The sequence below is a fragment of the Myotis nattereri genome (assembly GCF_964212035.1).
Source record: "Myotis nattereri genome assembly, chromosome: 1".
NCBI classification, from domain to species: Eukaryota; Metazoa; Chordata; class Mammalia; order Chiroptera; family Vespertilionidae; genus Myotis; species Myotis nattereri.
In genome coordinates this window covers 2,061,845-2,087,636 of record NC_138075.1, presented here as the reverse complement: position 1 = coordinate 2,087,636, position 25,792 = coordinate 2,061,845, and the positions used below count along the sequence as shown (strand labels likewise).

Genomic DNA, 25,792 nt, shown 5'->3' with positions numbered 1-25,792 from the left:
GTTCTCAGAGGCGTCGTCTGACCGGAGGCTCTGCTTTATGCTCGGTTTTCACACGTTCTTTCCAGGATGTGGTGGACAAACCTCCCCCATGGCGGGCAGTGTGCCTTCACCTGCATGGTCTCTAGAGAGGTCAGGCCACGGGGCAGGGGGACTCTGTCGGGTTCTGCGTGTTCTGTCGATCTGTCTGTCCCTCCACCTGACACTGCCTTGCCCGCTGTTAGTGAGTCTCAACACAGAACACGCTTCCTCCCGCTGGCTCGGCACCCCGGTGTCCAGCTCTCGCACATGGCCTTCCCGTGGATTTGAGAGTGAGCGTGGGCACATCCCACGGAGGCGCCGGCATTGCTCTGTTCCTGACCTCCCGTCCGCACGCGCTCTGCTCCTGCAGACGCCGCCCTGGCCCGGGCGCCCCCTGAGGGCTGAGCGGCGCGGGGAGGGGTCTCAGGGGCCCTGCATTTACGCTCGGTTTTCACATGTTCAGCGTGCGCGGAGGCGCCATTGATCTTCCTGGTCATGTGTCCGGTGGCTTCGCCGAACTCACTGATTTGTTCCAGGAATTGTTTCTGTTTTTGTTTTTTGTCATTATCTTGGGTTTTTCTGCTCAGAAAGTCTTGTCATTGGCAGATGAGGTGGGGGGTGGGGGTGGGGTTGTGGAGGTCTGGACTCCCCACCCAACCTCTTGGTACGGGAACTACTGGGGAAGGGTGGGGTGCCGGGGGGCATGGCAGACGGCAGACTCCCCCCACCCCCCACCTTGTGGGGCTGCACGCCCCAGGAAGGAGCACTGCTGGCTGCCCCTGCTGTTTAAAGGCTGGGCTTCCATGCAGGCAGCACACCCTCCCCCCTCCTTGGGAGAGTTTACGGTTTGGGGGTACATCCTCAGCACAGCTGCTCGGTGGTGCCCCCCCCACCCCTGCCTGGTCCTGAGCTCCGCGTGGACTTGCTCGTTCACTACGCAGTAGCTGGGGTGGGGGCGCGCCTTGAGGAGGAGGCAGGATGCGGAGGACCAAGTGGCCGCCTCCTGCACACGCCTTCCCTTTGGGGAGGCCGTTTTCTGGGGGAGCTGTGCCGCTGGCTTGGTGCCTCTGTAGCACTCACCACGCCCGGCAGGAGGCGTGGCCCGGAATGTGCTGCTTCCACGCACGGGCCATGGCTGCTGCTTTAGGAGCGTGGGCCTCACACCAGGGTCCCCAGGTGGCGCCAGCGCTTCCCCGCAGGCAGGGTTGCTCAGCACTGCCCTCGCCCAGAGTCCGTCTGGCCTGTCTGCTAGAAACACAGGGGTCCTCTCGGGTCAGGGGTCATTCTTGGTGTCTGCTGACATTGACGGGACTAATGCCCGTGGCCTCTGAATGTCTCCTGTGCAGGCCGTGCTGGGCGCGTGTCTAAAGGCTACTGTTACCGCCTGGTGCACAGGGATTTCTGGGACAACGCCATCCCTGACCACGTCATTCCGGAGATGTTGGTAATACGCTGGGGTCAATTTCAGAGTTCATTTTCTATAGACAGTTTTACGGAACAGTCTAAGTCAGCAGTCGCCGACTTTTCAGACATCATGGACCACCAGTAGTCCGCGGGCCACCGGTTGGCGACCGCTGCTCTAAGTGATGTGACTTAGATTCCGTAAAACTCCTCATCTGCTCGCTGTTGAGCCGGGTGTCCGCGGGCTCCACCCTCCTCAGTGAGGCAGCACGGGCAGGCAGTGTGCTCTGCTCCCCTCCCCCGCCCCTTCCTGCTCGCTCTCTTCGTTCTGTGTCTTTCCCCCTTCCTCTCCCTCCTTCCCCTTCCTGGCCCGCCTCCCCCCAAGGGCTTGACTTAGTTCCAGGACCACATTGAATGCAAGCTTGTCCTCGTCAGCGTTGTCCCTTAGGCAGCACGATCTTGAAGGTGAAGCTACTGGACATGGGGGAGCCCAGGGCTCTGCTGGCCACGGCCCTGTCCCCGCCGAGCCTTGGCGACATCGAGCGCACCATCCTGCTGCTGAAGGAGGTAGGCCGCTCGCTCGGGGCACGGGCGGGAGCGGGCTTCATGCTGCGGCGGCTTTTAGACATTTTGTCATGAATGATCAGCATTTGCTTAAAAAAGCCCGGGTAGTGACGAAGCGCTGACTTCGATCCCAACAAGGCTTGTCTTGCACAACCGAATCTCTTCCCCTCCCCGCACCTGGCGCCTACTCGCCTCCCAGGGCCCAGGAGCTCTGAGATGAGGAGCTCTGACCATTGAGCGGTTCTCACCTCTGTCTTCATGTAACACGCCAGGTGGCGTGTCCATCCTGTGAGGGCTGTGCAGGTCGTGTCTGCAGGCTACGGCCTGCTGCCCGGGTTTGTGGGACAGCCATCTGGTTTCCATGGCCTGTGCACCCCTCTGGCCCTGCCCCTCCATTCTAGCTGCCTCCCTCCCCCATGGCTGGGAGCTCCGACTCTATCCCCTCGGCTGTGCTCTGGCCACTGGCAGCCTGGGCCTGCAGCCGGCCGGCCAATGCACCCCGTTCCTGTTCCTTGTGGGGCTCTGCCCTCCAAGCCGGAGGTGCCTCTGGTGTTTTGCCTTCATTTAATACCTGCTTGGGTTTCTTTGAAACACACTTAGTCGCGCGAAGGCAATCTTTTCTGCACGCAGGTCACATGATTTGCTGGGAGTGGCTAGCGTGACGCAAGTGGGTAGTGTGCTAGTGCAGTGCAGCCGCTGCCACGCTGTGAGTTATGGGGGCGTCTGTGGGGCTGGCCATGGGGTGGTCACCCTCTCTGGAGTCGCAGGTGTGCTCCGAGTTCCCAGCCAGGCTGTCAGTGTCCCTGTGCTCCTGGCTTCCACGGTGGGCAGGTGCCTTTAGGGCCTGGGTTCACCGGACCGTCTTCACTTTGGATTTCGCCTCCTGCCGTGAGGAAGCGGCGTCAGGCAGGCTGGCTCACACGCTCACGTTCACGCAGGTGGGCGCGCTGGCTGTCAGCGGGCAGAGGGAGGACGAGAACCCGCACGACGGCGAGCTGACCTTCCTGGGGCGAGTGCTGGCCCAGCTGCCGGTCAACGAGCAGCTCGGCAAGCTCATCGTGCTGGGCCACGTGTTCGGGTGCCTGGACGAGTGTCTCATCATAGGTGAGTGAGGGCGTGGGCCGCGCCGGCGCCGGGACCTCCCCTCTGACATCCTGTGATTTCTCTTGCCAGCGGCAGCGCTGTCTTTGAAGAATTTTTTTGCGATGCCTTTTAGGCAGCACCTGGACGGGTACAGGTGGGTAGCATTCCTATTGTGAACAGCTGCTTGGTCTTGCTGGTATCAATGACCTTGCGTGTTATTCGTTGTAGGAATAAGGTGTATTTCTCTGGCAATAGTAAGAGCGACTGCATCGCGCTGGTCGAGGCATTTAAAGTAAGTTCTCTGGCCAGATTGGCGTGGCTCAGCGGTTGAGCGTTGACCTATGAACCAGGAGGTCACAGTTCAATTCCCAGTCAGGGCACATGCCCAGGTTGAGGACTCAATCCCCAGTGTGGGGCGTGCAGGAGGCAGCCGATCCATGATTCTCTCATCATTGATGTTTCTCTCTCTCTCTCTCTCTCTCTCTCTCTCTCTCTCTCTCCCTCTCTCCCTCTCTCCCTCTCTCCCTCCCTCTCCCTATCTCTCCCTCTCTCCCTCTCCCTTCCTCTCTCTCTGAAATCAATAAAAATACATAAAAAAATAAAATGTTGGAGGAAGTGGGTGGGGGTGGGAGTCCAATGTTATGAAGTTGATTGAAGAATTAAACTTGTAAACTTTCTGTGGTCCAACTGTGTTGAAAATGAACGTGTAGAAAGCAATTTGAGTTGTCAGTGAAGCATTTTGAAACTTGGGTCCTTTCCTTTCAGACCTGGCAGTCCTGCAGGCAGAGAGGGGAGCTGCGGCATCCAAAGGTAGGCGCTCCCGGGGCGCTGGGGCCCGAGGCGTTGTGAGACATGGAGCCTGAGCCAGAGCCTGAGCCTGAGCCTGAGCCAGGACACTGCACTCCCTCCGCTGGAGCAGGCCGTGCACAGCCCGGTGGTCCTGCCTGAGCAGTGGTGACCCTCAGAGTGTCTGGAGCCTCTCCCTGGGGTGCTCGGTACTGGTGGGGATGCACGTGGACCCGGCTCTACTCAGAACCCGAGGCCTGTCTTTGGCTGTTCTTAGATAGCGGGCTGAGAAGAACCCGGCCTGACAGTGCCCGCCCTTCCTGGCCAGGTTTGGCTCTGGGCCGGCGAGGTCCAGGCCTGTGGGCAGGTGTGTGTGCTTCCATCTGCCTCACTCACCGAGCTCCCACTAGAGCAGCGGTTCTCAACCTGTGGGTCGTGACCCCTTTGGTGGTTGAACGACCCTTTCACAGGGGTCGCCTAAGACCATCCTGCGTATCAGACATTTGCATTACAATTCATAACAGTAGCAACATGACAGTTATGAAGTAGCAACGAAAATAATTTATGGTTGGGTCACAACATGGGGAACTGTATTTAAAGGGCCAGAAGGTTGAGAACCGCTGTGCTAGAGGCTCAGCAGGTGGTTTCTCTGTTGCCTGGACTCTTGCTGGATGAGATGTGTGTTATGGGAGCAGATTAGCTCCAGTTTGCTGCAGTAATATGAGTATTGTGCTTTTATGTGTTTAAAGGATGAGCTTGACTGGGGACGGCTAAATTACATTCAAATCAAGAGAATTAGAGAGGTAAGTGGTGGTCCCCAGGGCAGTAATGGGTAGTCCCAGAGGCACATCCTGTTCCAGCCTGAGTAGAATTCATATGTGCGTGTTACACAGAAACGTGTTTATGTGAGATGAGGCTACACTTTACGTAACCTGCCGTTGCTTACATGTGAGTGTGGAACACACAGGACAGCTACATAGAGTTGTCCTTGTCCTGTCCTCTCAGAGGTGGTGGCCCCTCTGTCTCTTCCGGGTGTTGGGTCCCTGTGTCGTCTCTGTTTCTTGATTTGATTGTGTGCTGGGGCGGGGGGTTTGGGCGGGGGCGGGGGGGTGTCCCCAAGGCCACCCTCGGGTTCAGCGATTGGCTAGAAAGACAGAACTCAGACCAGCTGTTTGTTATGCGTGTGGCTGAGGGTTACTACAGCTAGAGGGGCAGAATAGAGTCAGCGCAGGTCCAGGGCCCGGGGAGGAGCCAGCACGGACCAGGCGCAAGGCCCAGTTGGCTCCCAGGAGTCATGGGCACGAATGGTTCTCCCCGCAGTGACGTGTTCACCAAGGCCAAGTCCTGCTGCCCCGGGTCTTATCGGGGCTGGGCTAGGTGGGCGTGGGTGCCCACGTGGGTGCCCGCGTGGCTGGTCTTAGCTACTTGGCAGCCCCTCCGAGGTCCCCGTGACTGCATGGCCCCAGGCTCTCTCTGCACAGAGGGCGTGCGGCCTACAGCGCTGTGTCCAAGGCCTCAGCCAAACACGCTCACGAGGCGCATGGTCCAGGGGCTCCGGTCCGCGAGTAGCCGGCCTGTCTGGATGTGTGGGGCGTGGACACCGGGCCTGCTGAGTCCGGGCTGTGCCGCCCAGTGCACAGGCGCTTACCTGTTTGTTGTGTTTTCAGAGAACTTACTCTTTTGTGGTTTTTGTTTTGTTAATTCTTGCTAGAGGGTACTTTTTCCATTGTTTTTTAGAAAGAGTGGGAGTGAGGGAGGGAGAGTTGGGGAGGGTGGAGAGAGAGAGAGAGAGAGAGAGAGAGAGAGAGAGAGGGATCCATCCGTGTGAGAGACACACCAGCTGGTTGCCTCTCACACGCACCCCGATGACCAGGGCCAGGGATTGAACCTGCAACCCAGGTACATGCCCTTGACGGGGACACAGACCTGAAACCCTCGGTGCCCTGGCGAGGCTCTAACTACTTGGGGCACGAGCAGCCGGGCTCGGAGGACGCACTCTCGGTTTGAATTCACTGCGTGGGTTTTGGGGGAGGGGCATGGGGAGGGGGAAGCTTTCATGGGTTAATTTTGCTTTCTTGTTAATGCAGCGCCCATGTCTCTACTTACTGTTGTCTTCCCAGATGCGTGGTGAACTCCTTAGCACTGGGAGCGCCTGGGGCTGGGAGGGCAGTGCCGGGGGAGCGCTGGTCTCCCCTGTCTGCCGATGCAGGGCTCTAGAAGAGCGCTGGGCAAGGAGGTGGTTTAGAGCTTTTGTTCTGCTGCTGGCTTCTGAGTTTATTGCTTTTGGCCGCGTGAGTGACTTGCTTAATTTGAAATTGATTTTTTATTAGAAAGGGTGCACGTGACTGCAGCCTCGAGGAAGGCGTTCAGGAACCTGGAGACACATGTACTGTGTGCGCTGGGCGTGGCCTTCTGCTGCCCAGGCTCCCCCCCTCTCCCCCCCTGTGGCTCTGTCTGTCCTTTCAGTTGTGTCTCCAGCGTGTGGCTTGTGTGGTGGTTGCTCTCTGTGACTGATTGAGGCACCTCTGGGGGAACTTCTTCATGATCAGCGCAGAGGCGCCCGGAGCTGTGTTCTCGTGAGGGCCGCTGTGCAGAGTTACTGCAGTGGGAGCTGTTTGCCGCGGCTGCTGGCCATCCAGCTCGTTTCCGTCACGAGAGCAGCCGCCGTCAGGCAGAGGCTTTGTGCTCAGATGACGTAAAGCAGGGGACCCGTCGTGGCCATTTGCTCTTTTCAGCCCTCCTGTCGGTGGTGCTTGTGCGTTGGTGGTGGTCGCGCTGGTGTGCGTGTGGCGCGGGGGTCACGATGTGCAGGAAGTGAGTGTCCGGCATTTCCTGTCCGAGGTGCTGGGCATCCCTCGTTCCTGATAAGTCAGCTCTCATGAGCCGCTGTGACCGCCGCGCCTCCCGGTGGACGGGTGCTCCCGGGCACTGCGGTGTCCCTGCTCTGCACACGCCGCCCCGAGACCATGTTGCTGTCTGCGCAGGTGGCGGAGCTGTACGAGGAGCTGAAGAGCAGGATCTCGCAGTTCAACATGAATGCGGGCTCCCGGCGGCCGGCCCTGGACCAGGAGTACACGCACAAGCAGCGGTTCATCCTGCAGGTGCGCCTGGCCCTCCCCTTCCTGACACCGGCTGCCGTCCAGCCGCTCTGCTGCCAGGGCGTGTGGGCAGGCCTGAGCCTGCGCTGCAGCTTCCGAGAAAACAAGCCGCTTCCAGCATCGCTCAGCGCCTGCCGCCCTCACACGGAATAGCCTTGCAGCCCGATGAGCGGGTGGGAAAGAACCTACCACGAGTGCGGGAGGGATTTTCCGGAAGATGGCGGAGCCCTTGCATGGGGCCCGGGGCATCTGTGCGCTGGGAGTCAGCTGGGCAGCACTGGAAGGGGGTGTGGTCACTGAGGGCCCCGCAGAGGGCTTTCCACGGGACCTGCGGGGCTGCTGCGGGAGCCCGGCCAGTCCTGAGGCCGAGGGGGCGTCTGCCTGCTCACCCTCAAGCCCCCCACCTCCGCCCCGTCCCTGTTCAGCTCCCGCCCTCTGACCCTCGGCAAGAAGTGCTCTCGCTCCTAGGAGGCAGGTCGGCCTAGTGCACATCTGTTAGGCGAAGTGACCAGAATCGTGGCTTCCTGCTTGAGTAGGGGGTCTGGTTTTTATAAAACTCCCCTTACGTTATCAGCGTTGCATCCTGGGAAGAGGGGACGCCGTAACCTGCTGCATGGAAGTAAGTGTCTCCTCCAGGTGGTGTTGGCTGGTGCTTTCTATCCCAACTACTTCACCTTCGGGCAGCCCGACGAGGAGATGGCGGTGCGGGAGCTGGCCGGCAAAGACCCCAAGACGACCATCGTGGTAGGTGGGGGCAGGCCTTCCTGGGGAGAGCGGCCACGGAGGCCCCCGGGGCTCCACCCCAGCACGGCTGGCAGGAGTCGGTCTGAGTCCTCGGGGGGTGTCCTCACGCACGTGAGCCCCGCCGTCCTGCTCTCTTGCGGGCCTGGCCTCACAGCCCTGAGAAGCGTGTGCTCGGCTAGTGCCGACCCGGGGCCATTTGAAGGTGTGGGCGCTTCTCCGTGAGTTTAGGCACATTTCGTTCACCCTCGGCTTGTTTCACACAAACTGAGAGGTTACTGGGTGGCCGCCAGCACTGCGGTCTGTGCCGCTCGTGCTTGAGGCCCTGCCAGTTTCTGAGCTAGAAGGCGTGGCCTCGGGGGTTTAGGTGACACTGACCGCCAGGCCAGCCCGTGAGGACACCTGCCGGCTGAGCCCTGTAGCTCAGGGTGACAGGGGGAGCTGGCTTCTGGACCTCGTGGTTCCACTGCCGCCTGCACCTAACGGTGCAGCCTGGTGTGTGGCGCGCACGCGGCTCTCCGCTCTTCTTGGTGACGTTGGCTGTCGCCACTCACAGGGAGGACGTAGGCAGAAGTGGAGGATGTGGACGGAGCTGGTGCTCAGCGAGGTGGCGAGCGCCTGGGAGGGATGCTCATCCCACAGGGCAGTCGCCAGCCATTGTGGGGCCGGGCCTCCTGCAGCTTCCCCACAGCCCTTCCCATGGTCCCCTCACCCGGGCACCAGGGGTGGGCGGCCTTCTGCCCCCACCGTGCCTGCGGAGCCCCAGCTGCCTTCCTGCTGCGCACAGCGTGAGCACCCGCGTCTCCTTGGCGCTGCCCGAAGGGGGGATGCGTCATCCCCCGCTCTTGGTGCTGTGCGTGCTGAGTCCTAGGGGCACCCCCTCACTTGCCTCTGGACATCCCACGGGGCAGGGTGTGGGCTCAGACCTGCGCTGCGTGGAGCGGGGGAGGGCCGCGGTACACGGGACCTGGTCGCAGCCAGAGCGGCGGGGACACCCCCGAGCGACCGTAACCTCCCTGTGGGCGTCCGGGCGGGCTTAGGCGGGCGTCGGCCTCTGTAACGTGCGCACCGCTAGGTTTAGTTGCCGTTCAGTCACTAGTGCTGGGTGCCCCTGGCCGTGGAGTCTGCGTCGGGCAGCGACAGGAGCAGGACGTGAGCCCGGCGTCAGGCTGCGGCCTGGCCGTGCTCTGAGGGGCCGTGTGCTTGCAGCTGAAGCACACGCCGCCCTACGGCTTCCTCTACCACAAGCAGCTGCAGTCCCTCTTCCGGCAGTGCGGCCAGGTCAAGTCCATCGTGTTCGACGGCACCAAGTGAGTCGTGGGTTCCTGTCACCTCTGCCGTGACAGAGGAGCGTCAGTGGTCTCCATGGTTACAGTGCTGGCTGGCACCACGTGGCGTGGACGTGGGCCTTTGTATGGGTGGGAGGGAGAGGCACATGGTCAGCACCTTTCAGGAGTTGGGTGGGGGGGCGGGTGGTGAAGGGGCCACAGGCGGGGACAGTGAGAGGAAGGTCCCAGAGGTTCCTTTGCGGAGGGCTGGAGCAGGCCCCCCCACCCCCAGCTCCTGTGAGGGCCCCCCTGGGCTGCCTGCCCTCGGCGCACTGCCCTCCGGCGCGGGCGTCCCTCACTCCATGGCAGTCGTGGGGGGAATATGTTGATCCGGGCATTTGACATTCACCAGCCCGTGTACTTGAAGGAGGTATAGGGCAGGTGCCCTGCAGCCTGACCCCCAGGTGGGTGGGGAGGGGCAGCTGCCACTCGGCTGGGTGATGGCTTGGTGTCTGGAGGGAGGCCACCAGGACCTCCTGCTCACGTGTGGATTCCTCTTCTCTGCGGTTCATGTCACAATAAGACAGAAAGGAAGCCCACACCCGCCCTTCTGTTCTAACCGTGAGCACAGGTATTTCTTGCCCGAAAGTTCCGTCTGCATCTTCTGCAGGAGGACCCCTGCTGTCACTGTGACGTGTCACTGTCGTGGCCACTTCTCTCGGTGAGGGGGGGGCCCTGGCGTCCTGAGGGGGGACCGAGCACCTCTCACCTGAGAGAAAGAAGTTCATGCACTCGGTTGCTTTCCCAGGTGCCGAGGAGCTTTATTTTTATTTATATTTTGTAATCCTCACCCGAGGACATTCTTTCCATTGACTTTTAGAGAGAATGGAAGGGAGAGGAAGAGACAGAGAGAAACATCGATGTGAGAGAGACACATTGATGGGTTGCCTCCTGCGTGCCCCCGACCAGGGCCCATGCCCCTGACCAGGGCCGGGAGCCTGCAACCGAGGTACATGCCCCTGACCGGAATCAAACCCGGGACCCTTCAGTCTGCAGGCCGACGCTCTGTCTCCTGAGCCAGGCCGTCCAGGGCGGTAATTTCTTTAATTGCCTTGCGGAACAGAGCCTTCGTGGAGTTTTCCCGGAACCCGACCGAGAGGTTCAAGGTCCTGCCTGCGGTGTACATGGCAGTGAAGATGTCTCAGCTCAAGGTGGCCCTGGAGCTCAGCGTGCACTCGGCAGAGGAGATCGAGGGCCGGGTGCAGGGCGGCGCCGTGTCCAGGCTCAGGAGCACCAGGTACTGCCGGGGAGGGCCAGGCTCTGCCCACGCCTCCACATGCCCCAGTTTTCGTACTCGGCCCACCGCGCTCACGCTCCTACTGGAAGCACTGGCTGCGAATCCTGCCTCCTCGCCTCCTGGCTGTGTGCGGGGCACATCACTCGCCTCCGGAGTCTCAGGGCTTAAGCGTGCTGGTGCGGTTCACGTGGGTTGTAGCGTGATCACCACACGCGGCTCACTGACACCCACCTCCCAGATACTTACGGCAGAAAACAGAAGGTCTTCTTGTGATGAGAACCGGGGTTCACTCCTAACACCTGTCCTGTCCGCCGGGGGCAGGGTGGACTTAGGGTCTGCAGCTGGACCTTCCTGTCCTCTGAGCACCTTCCTCCAAGTTCCCCTTCCCCACCCCCTCCCGCCTCCCAGAACCACAGGTATGAGCTCTTTTTATTTTTTAAAATGTTTTTGTTGATTTCAGAGAGGGAGGGAGAGGGAGAGAGAAACATCAATGATGAGAGAATCATTGATCGGCTGCCTCTTGCACGCGCCCCACTGGGGATCAAGCCTGCAACCGGGCATTGCCCTGACTGGGAAACGAACTGTGACCTCCTGGTTCATAGGTCGACGTTCAACCACTGAGCCAGGCTGGAAGGGCCTGAGAGTTTTCTTTGTGTGTGTGGTCTTGTTTTTGTTTTAGATTTCCCTTAGGGCGCTGCCTTCAAGGTCCATCCACATTGTCTCAGATGATGAGGCTTCCTTGTGTTTTATGGCTGAATAACATGCACCCTTTCCCTACCCACTCATCCACCAGCGGGCATGAGGGTCATCTCCGTGCCCTGGCTGCTGGGAGCAGGGGCAGGTCTTACTGCGAGTCGGTGTTTCTATGGCCGTGGCCTTGGCTAAACGCACAGAAGAGGGACTGCTGGTCGCCCGGAGCTCTGTGTGTTAGTTTGAGGGCCTCCAGGCTGTGTCCCCGGCTGCCCGGTGTGGCCCCCGCAGTGCGCCGGGTCCCTGAGCCCCGCGCCCGCCCAGCACTCGGTTGGGGCCGTGTTGGGGCCGCCGCGGGGTGACGTGGCCACTCATCGAGGATTGCTGGCATGGAGCGCCTTCTCGTGCGCCTGTCGGCTTTGCAGGCATCTGTCCAGGTCCCTGCCGGTCTGTGACCGGGCGGGCGTGTCGTTTTGCTCCCTTGTCTCCTCTGTGGTAATGAACCACTGACCTGCTTGTGCTCCCACTGCGCGCACCACTGTGAAGCGGCCCCGCTGCTGGGTGTGCGGCCGCGGGGGTGGCGGGACGCCTTCAGCACTGGCCGGTTTAGACGGCGGGGACCGAACCTCAGGCCCCTTTCTTCCTCCTCGCCGTCCATCTCCTCTGTGAGCAACGTGCACTGTGCTCCGTTCTCAGCAGACAGTGGGCGGGCGGAGGGCGTCGGAGCACCTGGCTGCGGGCCCGCCAAGACAGCCCTTCCCTGGTGAGCGGGCTTCCCTGTGCCCAGGAGGGGTGGGCTGCCCTGGGTCTGGTGCCCCCGCCTGTGGCCCTTGCTGATGGGCAGCGGCCATCGAGCGCCTGCACTTCCTTCTCTCGGATCCTGCACTCGGTGCAGCGTCACGGTGCCGCTGGGGCCTGTTCGCACAGCCCGTGGGAGGCCTTCTCCTCCACCATCTCCCACTCGGAGTGTTTACTCCACCAGGAGCTCGAGCCGGTGAGGGCAGTGTGTGTCCTGAGCGCCATCTGGGCTGCCGGGCCCAGGCGTGGGGTGTGGTGAGCCTGGAACAAGGACCATCTGGCGGGTGCCTTTGCCTCAGCTGCTCGTAGTCAATAAGTGGGACTGGATCTGTTATAATCCCTTCATTTTATGGTAAAAAGGAAAGCATTAGGAAGGAAACCTTTATTTCCAGCAAAGCTGTGTTTCATGCTCTCCAGCGTTAGGTCGCTGTCTTAAGCTCTGAGGGTGAGGCTCTTCCTGGTCTCCGGGAACCTGGCCGCCTGGCCGCTGCCGTGTTCTGGAGGCCCAGGCCGCTCCCCTCCGAACCTCTGGGCAACACGGCAGCCCTGCAGCTAGCCTGTAAGCTCCTGTACCCCTGAGGGCGTGTGGCCGTTCAGGAAGCAGCAGACACTCGCGCTGAAGGGACCAAGCCTGTCTCGGCGGGTGTTTGACAAGCGCCTTGTCCCGCGGAGGCGGCGGGCTGGTCCGCAGTGCCGTCACGGCGCACACGCCTTTCCTGTCACACTGGCCTGTGACTCCTCTCAACCCCGCACAGGGTGAACGTGGACTTCCAGAAGCAGACGGTGGACCCCGTCCAGGTGTCCTTCAGCACGACAGGCAGGTCCCAGCTGGTCCCAGACCTCTTCCTCACGGTCGACGTCACGGAGGTAGGAGTCCCGCGAGCTTCCGCACCTTCGTCAGAGTTGCCACGAGTGTCACGACGTGGTCCTCACACACCTTAGTCACCTGGGAGGGCGTGGCCGATGTGGCCGCACACAGGAGGAGCACAGGTCCATTCTCGACTCAGAGTGGAATTTTTAAATGTTACATTTAAAACACTAAAAATCAGTTTTAGCCACAAGATACATGTGGAAGTGTTAATTGGAATAATAGTATATGCCTGGCCTGTACTATTTATGTCCGTTTACGTCAACACAGTTAGCGTCGGCACCGGTATTCCTGAGGGTGTCTGTGAGCTAAAATGTCAGTCGGGGTACAGGCGTGCTTCCTGGTGCATTGCAGCCACGCCATTGGGCAGCCACGCCATTGGGCAGCCACAGGGACAGCTGGCTCCAGGGCAGCGGGCGGCGCAGCGGGCGGGCTGCCTGGTTGGGCCTCCTGCTCCTGCTGTGGTGGCGGGAGACTGGGCTGCCGCAGGACCCCTTTCCTGGACGCTGCTGGGAGCTTGCGGCCCCCCAGCCCGCCATGTGGTTGGAGCTGGAGCCCTGCCCAGGGGCCTGGGGCCTCACGGCGCCCTCCTCCTGCAGGTGGTGGAGGTGGGGCACTTCTGGGGGTACAGGATCGACGAGAAGAACGCCGTGATTCTGAAGAAGCTGACGGCAGAGATAAAGCGCCTGAAGCTGGCGCCCTTGGCCGTCCACCCGCACCCGGACCTGGTCTGCCTGGCGCCTTTTGCCGACTCCGATGAGCGCAGCTACTTCAGGGCGCAGATCCTGTACGTGTCAGGGAGTTCTGCCGAGGTGCGTCTGCTGCCCGGGCGCAGTTCAGGCAGCGTCCTCACCCAAGTGGAAACGAAATAGGAAATACTGTGCGTTAGGCGAGCGGCCCGGCAGGAAGCGCTCTCCCTCCGGACGCGTGGAAGCTCGGTCCCAGAGTCCCGCGGGGTGGAGCAGCGGGCGCGTGCACCGCCCTGGCTGACGTGGACACGGGAGGGCCAGCGCTGGCCTCACACTAGCGTGCGCCCCTCTTCACCCTGTAGGTGTTTTTCGTGGACTATGGCAACAAGTCTCATGTGGACCTGGACCTCTTAATGGAGATTCCCGGCCAGCTTCTCGCACTTCCGTTCCAGGTGGGCGGGCTCCCGTGCGGTGGGCCGGGAGGCAGGCCGAGGCTGGAGCGGGAGGGGCTTGTTCTGTGACACCAGCCAAATCGGGCCTCTGCTTTTTCCTAAAAACGTATCATTGTACGTGTTTTTGCCAGTGTTGTTTTGGAAGTGAGTTAAAATATATGGATGGCCCTAGCTGGTTTGGCTCAGTGGATGGGGCTTCGGCCTGCGGACTGAAAGGTCCCAGGTTCGATTCCGGTCAAGGGCATGTACCTTGGTTGCGGGCACATACCCAGTGAGGGGTGTGCAGGAGGCAGCTGATCGATGTTTCTCTCTCATCAATGCTTCTAACTCTCTATCCCTCTCCCTTCCTCTCTGTAAAAAATCAACAAAATATATTTAAAAATATATATACACGGATGGTTTCGTACTTGGTGTAAGGTTTCTAGTCACATTGAAACCAGGGAGACTTCTGGTGGCCGGAGACAGCCGGACCCGCAGTCTGTCCTGCTGAGACCGTCCTTCTGCACCTGCATTGCTGCTGAGGAGCGAACGCAGGCCCTCCCCCTGGAGCCTCACTCAGCTCCGGTGCTTTTATTGGTTACGGAGAGGAAGGGGGAGGGAGAGAGAGGTAGACATATCCATGTGAGAAGAATCATTGATCCGCTGCCTCCTGCACGCCCCCCACCGGGGATCAGCCCAAAATCTGGACCTGTTCCCCAACTGGGAACAGAGCTAGTGACCTGGTTTATGGGGCCAGCTCAACCACTGAGCCACACGGGCCGGGCTAGAGTGGGTTTACGAGAGCACTGTGAATCACAGCGCAGACCCTTGGGGTGGCTGGCTCATTGACCTGGCCTGCCCTGCCCTTGCCCACAGGCGCTGGAGTTCAAGGTCTGCAGGCTGCGCCCCTCGGCGAGGTCCCTGGTGTGCGGTGAGCACTGGAGCGGAGAGGCCAGCCGGCGCTTCGCTGCCCTGGTCAGCGGCCGTGCACTGCTCGTCAAGGTCTTCTCCGTGGTGCACAGCGTCCTGCACGTGGACCTGTACCTGTCCTCGGGGCTGCAGGACTTCGTCAACATCAGGGATGTGCTCATCGAGGAGGGCCACGCCGAGCTGGCCGAGGAGTGCTACGAGTCCCGGGTGCGCACGTGGGGCGCGGGGTGCCTCCTGTTAGGACCTGAGCTGCCCTCTTGGGTCAGCGAGGTTTCTCAGAGACTATGGTGGCTGGGGGGTGGAGGTTGGTTTCCTATCATTCAAACATTGAAAGTGGGAAAATCCTTTCTGCAGCTGTTGCTCTTGGTCTGCGGGGTAGAAGGGCGCCTCCCAGGCTGCTGTTGCAGGCGGGGTTTCATCCTGTGACCCTGCCGGAGAGGAGGGTGGGTGGCTGTGAGCGAGAGCTGCCCATCTGTGGACACACTTCCAGTCCTGGTGACATCCCCCGCAGACAGCGCTCTCCAACCTCCTCGCTCTCCACCTGCCTGGCTCTCATCGCTGGTGGTGGAAGGCATGGCAGGCGTGGGCCGAGCCCACTTCTCATGTCTTTGGTAGAATTACCTCCGGACACCTCGATCCCGGAGATGAGCTAGGGCAGTGGTCGGCAAACTGTGGCTTGGCAAACCACGGCTCGCGAGCCACATGCGGCTCTTTGCCCCTTGAGTGTGGCTCTTCCACAAAATACCGGCTCTTTCACAAAATGCCGACTTCTGCACATGGGCCACGAAGTTTCAATCGCACTGTACGTGCGCGCCTGCACGTGGTATTTTGTGGAAGAGCCACACTCAAGGGGCCAAAGAGCCGCATGTGGCTCGCGAGCCATGGTTTGCCCACCACGAGCTAGGGAGAGGTCATGCCTGAGAAGCACTTGGATTAGATTGGGATAAAGGGCTTTTCATACCGACTTCTCTTGTAGTAAAACACGCTTTCCTCATTTTGTCCAGCAAAGCCACGAAGCTCTCAAGGGTCTCTTTTCCAAATCAGAACACATGACGGACATGAGTGTGCCGTCCCCCACGAAGGACAGCGAGAAGCACCTGATCCGGGTCTTGCTGGACAGCTTTTCCTCCAACAAGCTGGGGCCCCCAAACCACAAGGTACCTCCTGACCTCGCTCGCGCTGCCCACCCCAGGGGGCGCGGGCACGACCGTTCTCCTGGCTCTCCGGCCCCTTCCCCCGGGAGCCTGTTACCAAGAGAAGCCGGGGCTTGCTGTAGGGGACGCCTGGACTTGTCTCTCAAACACAAGTCATAAGCAGCGCATGCCACTTGTTGTTGTTACTCCTCACCTGAGCACGTGTTTCCCTGGCTTTTCAGAGAGGGAGGAAGGGAGGGAGGGAGATGGAGAGAGAAACATTGATGAAAGGAGACACAGTGGTTGTCTCCCACCCACACGCCGACTGGGGGTGGGGAGCAAACCACGACTCAGGCACGTGCCCTTGACCGGGAATCGAACCCGAGACCCTTCAGTGTGCGGGCTGGCACTCTCAACCACTGAGCCACACAGGCAGGGCTAGTCTCATTTTTAGACCAACCTTTCCACAGGTGAGCTGGCTTGTGTAGCGGGGAGGAAACGGCGCCAGTTGGGGTCCTGCGGCCTGCCTGTGGGGAGAGGGCGCCCCGCCCTGTCCTGTTGGGGCCCTCCTCTCCTGTGCCACCTGTACTGCGCCCCGGCCTGCCCACCCTGCGCTGGGCGCTGCAGGAGAGGGCGCCCCAGCGCTGGCATGGCCTTTGGGCAGAGGCTCTGCAGTGTGCACGGCGAGGGAGGAATGGTTTCCTGCTGGGATCCTGCCGGGCGTCCAGACAAGGACCTTTTTATTGATCTCAGAGAAGAAGGGGGAGGGAGAGAGACAGAAACACCACTGGTGAGAGAGAATCATTGATGGGTTGCCCCCTGTGCGCCCCCTACTGGGGATCGAGCCCGCAACTGGGGCCTGTGCCCTGCCCTCCAGGTTCATAGGCCGATGCTCAACCACTGAGCCCGCCACTGAGCCCGCCGGCGGGCGCACCTTTCTTTTTTTAAAATAGAGCCGACTTGTGGGTTTAAAATGCATGTTAAGGGGTATCTTGCTTCCTGGTAACGTGTGTGTTGTGTGCACAGGCAGTACTTCACGGGCCTTTTAACCCCTACGAGCTGAAGTGTCACAGTTTGACCAGGATATCCAAGTTCAGGTACGATTTGCTTGTTCCCGTGGGCGTTCACTCTTGCTCCCATGTGTACAGAGCTCGTCAGAAATGGCTCTCCCGCACCCTAACATGTGGGCGCTGTTACCTTTTCTAACTGTCCCAGCCTCTCTCCTTCTCGCCCCCTCCCTCCCCCTCTCTCTCCCCCTCCCTCTCCCCCTCTCTCTCCCCCTCCCTCTCTCCCTCTCCCCCTCCCTCTCTCCCTCTCTCCCTCTCTCTCTGATCTGAAAGCCATTCTGTGTAAGGTATTTTTGAGTATTTTCCATCAAAGACTTGGTTTTTTTCTGTTCTTATTATTTTTGCTGTTCATTCAGCAAACCTGGGACTGCCCCCAGGTTCTGAGAACTGCACAGTTTGGGGGGTCAGTAGTGAACAAATGCAGCCAATGGCCTCCCAGAAACGTTGGGTCCAGTGTGGGGTAAGCAGGAGAAAGCGGTCGTTACACGGCAGGTGATGAGGGTCTTGGGGGCGTCAGCATTCAGGAAGCACCGGGAGGGCCCCCCACACAGGCAGGTTTTCCAGAGAACTTGAGGCCTCACGGGTGCAGGCGGCCAAGGTGTGCGGTGGGGGAGGTGAGGGCCAGGTGGGACGGTCCAGCGCAGCGGAGGCCTCCCTGGAGAGAGTGCGCTAGTGGAGGGGGAGTTGGGTGGGGAGCAGAGGGGCGACAGAGCTGGTGTGAGGTCAGGTGCCCGGGGGCAGCCCTACTGCGTGCATTTTTCTGTGGTCACTTTGTCTGCAAGGGAAGCCCTGGCTCCTCAGGCCCCGGGCCCAGCAGCACAGGCCCCGCCCGGGATCTGGTGGAAGTGGGAGCTCCCGCCAGGCCTGCTGGCTCAGCCTTCGCCCACGCGGCCAGGGCACCTGCGGCGGGCGCTCCGTGGTGGGCGCTGGGTTTCGGGGGGAAGGGTCCCGGGAAGGAGCACAGAGAGGCCAGTTGCCGTCACCTGGTGGGGCATGTGGACCGCACGGCATCCAGGGCTGGGCCCAGAACCCCCGCGGGAGCGTGTGGGTGTGGCCTCCGCAGGATGATGGGGAGGGACGCGCAGCTCCCTGGGGCGGCTGCCTGGGGTGCAGGTGGGGGCCGCCAAGGTCGGGAGGAGAGGCGGAGTCTGCAGCGAGTGGACATGGGGCGCTGTCAGCACGTGGGTGACACTGACGCCAGGGAGTGGGTGGATCACTGAGGTGGGGGAGGGAGAGGGGCAGTGGGGCAGGGGAGGGGCGCAGAGGGGACGCAGTGTTCCCTGTGCTCCCTGCCTCTGCGCGGGGACCCGTCACGGGTGGGCACCCACACGCCCAGGCGGGACCCACAGCGCCTGTGCCCTCCTTCCAGGCGCGTTTGGATCGAGAAGGAGAGCATCAACTCGGTGGCCATCAGCGACAGCCCCGAGGACCTGCACCAGAGGGTGCTGGTGGCAGCCTCGCTTTCTGTCAATGCGACTGGTGAGTGCAGCTGTGCCCCCTCCCTGCTCCTCCCCCTCTCTGCTCCTCCCCCCTGCCTGCTCCTCCCCCTCTCTGCTCCTCCCCCCTGCCTGCTCCTCCCCCCTGCCTGCTCCTCCCCCCTGCCTGCTCCTCCCCCCTGCCTGCTCCTCCCCCCTGCCTGCTCCTCCCCCTGCCTGCTCCTCCCCCTCCCTGCTCCTCCCCCTGCCTGCTCCTCCCCCTCCCTGCTCCTCCCCCTGCCTGCTCCTCCCCCTCCCTGCTCCTCCCCCTCCCTGCTCCTCCCCCTCACTGCTCCCCACACCCCTGCTCCTTCGGACTCCCTGTCCTGGGGCTGGTGCAGGCGTGTGGTCGGGTGGTCAGGCTGCTCCCTGAGCAGTGGGGGAGGCAGGTCTGAGAGAGGGAGCCTCGGCACCCCCTGTCCCAGAAGCACTGCCCCTCGCTCTTCCCCGCTGGGCTGCACAGGGAGCGTCTAAGGCAGTGATGGCGAACCTCTGACACGCGGTTCAGAGGTGACACGGGAACTCATTTTTTTGGTTGATTTTTCTTTGTTAAATGGCATTTAAATATATAAATAAATATCAAAAATATAAGTCTCTGTTTTACTATGGTTGCAAAGATCAAAAAATTTCTCTATGTGACACAGCACCAGAGTTAAGTTAGGGTTTTTCAAAATGCTGACACGCCGAGCTCAAAAGGTTCGCCATCACTGGTCTAAGTCGTGGCCCGCAGACCCCGCTGCCTCGCGAGGAGGAAGGGAGAGAAGGCCCCGAGCAGAGGTCACTGGGCTGAGACTGGGACAGGCGTCCGTCTGCAGGGCCGTGGGACCGGCCCCGGGGGCACTTGGCTGTGGGTGTGACTGTGGGGCCAGGGCAGCAGCGGGGCTTCTGACAGGGCCCCGCACACCCGTCCCCAGGGTCCACCATGCTGCTGAGGGAGACGTCGCTGCTGCCGCACATCCCCGGCCTGCCCGCGCTGCTCAGCATGCTGTTCGCCCCGCTGATGGAGCTCAGGTACCGCAGGCCTCTGATGGGAACCGGGCGGCAGAGAAGGTGGTTGCCGCAAACCGGCTGCGACGCACCTGCTGCTGGCGGGAGCCCTGTCCTTGTGGGCGCCCTGTCCTTGTGGGTGCCCTGTCCTTGTGGGCGCCCTGTGCTTGTGGGCGCCCTGTGCTGGCGTGCGCCCGGTGCTGGCGGGCCGGGAGCCTCAGAGACCATTGGTGTCTGTGCCTGGACCTGTTTGAAGGCAGCTCGGGGCTCAGGCAGGTCCACGCAGCCTCTAGGAGTGCGAGGAAAACGGGCAGAGGAGACGGGTGTGGAGCCGGCACATGGGTCTGACGCCATGTGATGGCTGCACTGGGGTTAGTGGCTTGTGAGAGTGGCTCGAAGTCTAGCAGCCAGTTGTCAGCAGGAACCCAGGCAGTGCCACTCGGGGTGCCCCTTCTCCGCAGCCTCGCTGAGGAGGTGCGTGGGGACCGCGGAGGCGGGGGAAGCTGCGGGGCAGACACAGCCGTCTCCCCTGCTGAGCGGGAGGAGGAGGGCTCTGGGCGGTGGTCGGTCACTGTGTCGTTTATGACTGTGCACACCCCCCGCTTGTGACGTGGACACGGAGAGAGCAGGCACTGGGCCGCGTGGCTGCGCCTGGCCTGGCAGGACCCCGTGACCTCGGGGTCAGCTCCGTCCTCATGGAAGCAGCGCCAACCCTTGCCTCGCCCTTAGGGTTGACCAGGAGGGGAAGAGCTACACCGGGGTCCTCTGCGGCCTGGGGTGGAACCCGACCACCGGGGCGCCCATCCTGCCCGAGCACGACATGGAGCTGGCCTTCGACGTGCAGTTCAGCGTGGAGGACGTGGTCGAGGTGAGGCTGCCTCCTGTTGTGTCCCCCCCCGCCCCCCCGCCCCGCCCCCGGCAGTGGTCTGCCCTCCTGTGCCAACATCGCACGCAGAGCAAGAGGCGGGCCTGCGATCCGGGAAGACGGAGCGTGTGCTCACAGCCACGTGGGGCTCAAGGTGGAGGCGGGCTTAGGAAGTGTCTGATGCTAAGCGGGACCTTTCTTGCTGATTTTTGCTTCTTTTTTGTTACTGTTTCTTAAGCTGTGGCTGTGGACATGACTTGTGTCTGTAATTTGCTCGGAGACGACGGGGGGGGGGGAGTGGGGGGGGAGGGGGGGAGGGGGGAGGTGCACAGGTGCGGGTGGCTCCGGGCGGTACTGAGCAGGAGCTGGAGGGAGCTCAGCTGCCCCAGGACCATTGAGTGCTTCCGCCCCCTTCTCTGCAGATCAACATTCTCAGGGCCGCGATCAACAAGCTGGTGTGCGACGGGCCCAACGGGGCCAGGCACCTGGGCCCAGAACGGGTCGCGCAGCTGCAGGACAGCGTCCGCCAGAAGCTCCTGGGGTGAGTGGTCTGCTCACCTCCAGCCTCCAGCGGGCTGGGCCCTCCCAGGAGTTTGGGGCAGGAGAGGCTGGTCGCGGTGACTGACGCTCCAGGGCTGAGGCGGCCTCTAGAGGTCCCAGCTCGCTGGACACCAGCTCACTGGGGAGCAGCCGCCTGTGACTGTGTCAGTAGGACCGGGCAGGAGCTAGGGGGCACCCTCACGTGGGGTGATTGGAGAAAAATGGAACCGAGGGACCCTTTCAAAGCACAGTGGGCAGCGGGTCCCTAGGGGCAGGGCCTGCAGGCTGAGCTCGGCCTCTGTGAGCCTCCCCAGGATGGAGGTCAGGGACAAGCATCCTGACCCCCCTCTCGCCCCTGCCTGGACCCCCGAGGCCAGACCCAGCCAGACCCGGGGCTGGTGGCAGGTCCCTCCGTGCCCGGGACATGCCCTGAGCTGTGCGAGCGGGCGGCGTGTGTCCCGCGTTGGATGGACGTCGTAACTGTGGGCACTGTGCTGCGTGGTGTAGCGCTGGGAGCAGCTGGGAGAGGCTGGTTCTGGTTCTCTGTCCTCGCTGCTCCTCATGAAAACACTTCTGCATGAACGTGTGTGACGTTCACACGTCACAGGTAAGGTAGCCTGAGAGGTGTGCAGGGCACGTCTGTGCGCAGGGAGAACCGCTGTGGCCGGCACCGGTCAGTCGTGCTGTCGGGCGTCCCCGCTGGTCACCATGCTCGGGCAGAGGCGTGGGCGCGGGCCATGCAGCCTGGCTCGGGCCGCCTGTGCGTGGGGCCTGCCGCGCCCTGAGCCTGCTCTGCGTGCCGTGGCCGCAGTGTCCCGGGCATAACAGACTGCGCTTGGACCTTTGAAACTCCTTGCGGTTGCGATTCCGCAGGAAGGTGTGGGGTTGACTCTTCAGGAAAAGCGCAGTGGGTGACTCGTTGTCCTTTTTTAACTTGTAGTTTGTTCTGTCAGCTGAAACCGAGGGCGAGAATGGTCCCTAAGTGGCCCGACAAGCCGTACGAGTGGAACCAGGTGAGTGGCGGCGGCCCGAGAGCAGACGGCTGGTTATGGAGGCCGCACAGACCCCGTTTCTGGACGGGACACTCGGCCCGGTCCTGCCCTGGGGCTGTCGGGGCGCTGGCTGTCCCCGTACACTGGCTCCCCGTCACAGCCACCTCCCGGGGGAGCCAGCAGCCATTCACTCGCACCGTCTCAGAGGCCCGAGACTGGGAAAGGGCCGGTGCGGATCCTGCTCTCTCCCGCGCACAGCCACCCTCGAGCTGGGTCCCACCCGCACCACCTGTCCAGCCCTGGTCCCCTCCTGGCCTCACCTCATGGGGCCTGGGCCTCCGCAGGGAACCTGGGGCCCCACTCAGCCCATGGCGTCGTGGCCTGGCAGGGCCTCCGCACCTGGGCGCCGCCCCCGGAAGGGGAGGGCACGGGGTACAATGTGTGTCGAGAAAAGGGCCCAGGGAGGGGTCCAGGCTGTGACTCTAGAGCCGGGTGTTGTGATGAAGGCAGCTGACTAGGCCCTCGCCCTCGGCCAGTCAGTGAGGAGGCCCCTCTCCAGGGCCGCGTGCCTTCGCTCCATGTGCCCTTGACCAGCTTCGTCTCAGAGCCTCAGGGCCGCCCCGAGCCTGCTCTGCTGGGACAGGCTCTGCGGGACCTAGGGTGGGGCCCAGCCACCCCCTGCCGTTTCCCGGGGGTGAAGCTCAGAGCAGAGCTTCATTTTGAGGTTGATCAACATTTTAGGAAACGTGCTGCTTTGTGTGTTTATAGTGAAGTCACTGTCACGTCCACACAGGAGCGTGGGGGGTGCCCGAGGGAGGGCTCTGCTATTCGAGTGATTTGAAGACACGTGACACAGCTGTGGGCTGAGTGCGGGAGAGGCGATCTGTAAACGCTGCTTGGAGACTCACTCCTTCCCGCTGCTTCACGCCTGTGCGCGTGCGTGTGCGTGTGTGTTTTATTCCTCACTTGCTTTCCTCGGTGCCCAGTGCCGCGCCTGACGTGTCCTTTGTGCCACAGGTGGACCCGAAGCTGGTCATGGAGCAGGCGGAGCGGGAGGGCGGCTGCGGCAAGAGCACCTTCCTGTACCAGCTGCACCCGCTGATCGTGCTCAGCTCCTAGCGCGGCGGGCGGCCCGGGCGGCGGGCGGCCACCTCCACCGCCTGTGTCTGAGCTCGGTCCCTGCTCCTTTTCCCTGCCTGGCGGGCAGGACCGAGGTCTCTCCGCCCCGCGGGCAGGGCAGGAACCCAGCCTGTCTTTCCTGGAAACAGAATCTGCGAGGCGCTGGGTGGCTCTGAAAGACGCCCGGACGGAGAGCCGTGTCTGCTGTGACGGAGGCTCAGCAGCCCCGCGCTCGCTTGTCCCCCCCACCCCCACCCACTCCCTGCCCCGCCCGCCACGTGCCACGGCTGCTTCTCCAACCCTGTGGGGCTCCCAGCTCCTGTCCACGAGGGAACATGTCTGATGTCAGCGAAAGGAGCCTCCGTTTTGTGTGATTTAGGTTTTTATTTAAGTTACGATTCTTGGCTCGCATTTTGGAAATCAGAGATTACCTGGCAGCTGCATCTGTTAACACAATAAAAGCATGAGACGCAGTTTCTGTTTCTGACATTTTTAAATCAGGAGACTGAAATGTGTTTTATCCTAAAAAATCCAGTTATAAAACCAATAAAGGAATATAGGCCTCTTTTTATTTTTTTAAATGTTTTTATTGATTTCAGAGAGTGTAAGGGAGAGAGAGAAACATCAATGATGAGAAACGTTGATCGGCCGCCTCCTGCAGCGCCCACACAGGGTCCAGCCGGCACCCGGGCCTGTGTCCTGATGGGATCCCCCACTGGGCAGGAGCCAGCCGCCCCTCTCGTGGCCGCGGTTACAGGCTCTTCTTAGACAGGAGCTGCCTTTCAAAGAGGCCTCGCCAGCCGGCGCGGCTCAGTGGTGAGTGTGGACCTAGGAAGGAGTTCAGGGTTCAATTCCTGGTCAGGGCACATGCTCTGAGGACTGGGGATCAAACCTGCAACCCAGGTACATGCCCTTGACCCGAATCCAACCCGGGACCCTTCAGTCCACAGGCCAGCGCTCTAACCACTGAGCACATGGCCAGGGCACGATGGGGATTCTTTGGAGGAGCCTTAAACAAGGGTTGCTTTTGGAGACCTGGAGTTAGAAACCGCCTGTCAGCGCTCACATACTATCTTCCTGCTTCAATCGCCTTTCCGCCTTTCCGCCTTTCCGAGTGAGCTCTCACACTTGGTTTCAGCTACTAATTCCAGGGGCGGGGAGCGGGGGGGAGCGCTGTTTCCTCAGGAAGTGGGGCCTCAGGACCGGAGCACTGCCACCTGCCGCCGCTCAGCCCCGGGGGTCGCTCGCTGCAGGACTGGGAGCTTCCCCGCGAGCTTGCAAGCCGTTGGCAGTAGGGACACCTTGTACGGAAACGAGGTCGGATACGTCGATGAGGAATTTCAGCAAAGCAGGACTCCAACTTGGCGGAAGCGTTTTTATGAACAACTTGGAGGATCGTCCCATACGTGTGTGGTTGGTGGTTGGGTTTACTAGAGTCTAGAGTAACTCGTTTAGCATAGAACTGGAAGACCGCGGACTCCCTGCCCTCCCTGTCCGCGTGGCCCTGCCTGGAGGCGCTTCCCTTCGCGTTGTTTTAGGTGGGATTTGCGTGCGGGTCTGAGTCCTGGTTCGGTGGATTCCGCTGAACCCACACCGTGCAGCTGCCTCGGGGCGACCCGCACCACAGCAGTCCTGCCCACGCGCCCGCGCCCGCCGCTGTGGCCTCGCCTGCCTGGCGTCCGCGTTCGTGGACGTGGAGTCTGCAGCTCGCTCTCCTTCCTGCCACAGCTTTGCTCAGCACCGGGTACTGAGTTTCATTCTCCTACTGATGGGCCCGTTATGAATAAAACTCTGTGAACAAGCCTCATGGACAGACAGGCGACGCCTGAGGTGGGCCTCCTGGGCCATCCAGCGGGTGGCGTTGACCTTCATACGCAAAGGGCCTGGAGCGCGTGCGCCCCCTGCTGGCTGCAGCCCTAGCCTCTCCTTCGCTGCCCCCATCATGCTGGACCTGCCTCCTCGGGCTTCCAGGGGCGCAACGCCAGGCCTTGCCAGCAGAGGGCACTGGAGGGACTTCCTGCTCGTTTCCTGCCCGAGCCCCCTCGGTGCGGCGTTGTAGGAGTTCCTTCCTTCAGGATGCGAGCCCTTTGCCAGGCCTGTTTGTGACATTTCTTCCCAGTCTGTCTGTCTGACTCATTTGCTGAGTTAAACACAGCGTTTTCCATCATAACCGATTGCAGGTGTTCGGGACACTCACATTGTTGAGAGAGGCTCCAGGACTCCCATCGCTGTCTGAAGCTCCCCATAAAGAGGGCCGCCCCCACCCTCCCCGCCCCGCCCCCACCCTCCCCGCCCCGCACCACCCTCCCGCCCCGCCCCCACCCTCCCCGCCCCGCTCGGACTGGGTCCCCTGTGAGCAGTGAGCAGCTGTCCCGCCACACAGGCCCCCAGGTCCATCCTGCGGCACCGGGGGCAGGTCCCCGAGTGCGGCGCACACCACGGCTTCGTTCACCCTCATCCTTAAAGGACACTGGCCCCGCTGTGAGGAGCAGCTGTGAGGGGCAGCTGTGAGCACGGGTGCACGTGTGTCCTCAGGACCCGCAGTGATTCTGGGCTCCTCGGGAGCGGGGCTGCTGGGTCAGAGGGAGCGTCCGCGCGTCCAGCCGTGATGGCTGTGGGGCTGGGAAATGCGGCTTTCCCGCTCTGTCCTAGGGTCCTTCGAGCACAGATGTTTTAAGCTGCTGTGTCCATTTGTCTGTTTGCGTATCTTGCCTGTGCTTTTGGTGTCACATCCAATAAACCACTGCCAAGTCCAGTGCCGAAGAGCCGGTGAGCGAGCCCATGGGTGCAGGGAGCTGCCGCCAGATGCAGCTGGAGCGGAAGCGGGCGGAGGGCAGCTGTGGCCCAGGGACCCGCGTCTGCCGTGAAAAGGGCGCGGCCTGCACCCCCGGAGGAGCAGCGCTGTTAGGGCAGCACCAGAGCCCCGTCTCCGGGCCCAGGCCCGGGTCAGAC

At 61.7% G+C, this 25,792-nt stretch overlaps 1 protein-coding gene across 1 annotated transcript in view; it reads left to right on the top strand.

Moving 5' to 3' along the window:
• Nucleotides 1–23,312, top strand: part of TDRD9 (tudor domain containing 9) — a gene marked incomplete at its 5' end in the record, with an annotated part of 57,105 nt that extends 33,793 nt beyond the window's left edge. Inside the window, 23 exons of the mRNA XM_081110979.1 lie at nt 1,365–1,462; nt 1,855–1,986; nt 2,922–3,087; nt 3,157–3,220; nt 3,295–3,358; nt 3,832–3,876; nt 4,602–4,655; nt 6,837–6,953; nt 7,587–7,694; nt 8,901–9,001; nt 10,083–10,256; nt 12,500–12,611; nt 13,212–13,424; nt 13,664–13,753; nt 14,609–14,869; nt 15,667–15,819; nt 16,822–16,892; nt 18,232–18,341; nt 19,252–19,348; nt 20,054–20,192; nt 20,612–20,730; nt 21,670–21,742; nt 22,739–23,312. Of these exons, the coding sequence (XP_080967105.1) occupies nt 1,365–1,462; nt 1,855–1,986; nt 2,922–3,087; nt 3,157–3,220; nt 3,295–3,358; nt 3,832–3,876; nt 4,602–4,655; nt 6,837–6,953; nt 7,587–7,694; nt 8,901–9,001; nt 10,083–10,256; nt 12,500–12,611; nt 13,212–13,424; nt 13,664–13,753; nt 14,609–14,869; nt 15,667–15,819; nt 16,822–16,892; nt 18,232–18,341; nt 19,252–19,348; nt 20,054–20,192; nt 20,612–20,730; nt 21,670–21,742; nt 22,739–22,840 (2,663 nt within the window). The 3' untranslated portion in view covers nt 22,841–23,312. The remainder of the gene's footprint in view (nt 1–1,364; nt 1,463–1,854; nt 1,987–2,921; nt 3,088–3,156; nt 3,221–3,294; nt 3,359–3,831; nt 3,877–4,601; nt 4,656–6,836; nt 6,954–7,586; nt 7,695–8,900; nt 9,002–10,082; nt 10,257–12,499; nt 12,612–13,211; nt 13,425–13,663; nt 13,754–14,608; nt 14,870–15,666; nt 15,820–16,821; nt 16,893–18,231; nt 18,342–19,251; nt 19,349–20,053; nt 20,193–20,611; nt 20,731–21,669; nt 21,743–22,738) is intronic.
• Nucleotides 23,313–25,792: the final 2,480 nt, after the last annotated feature.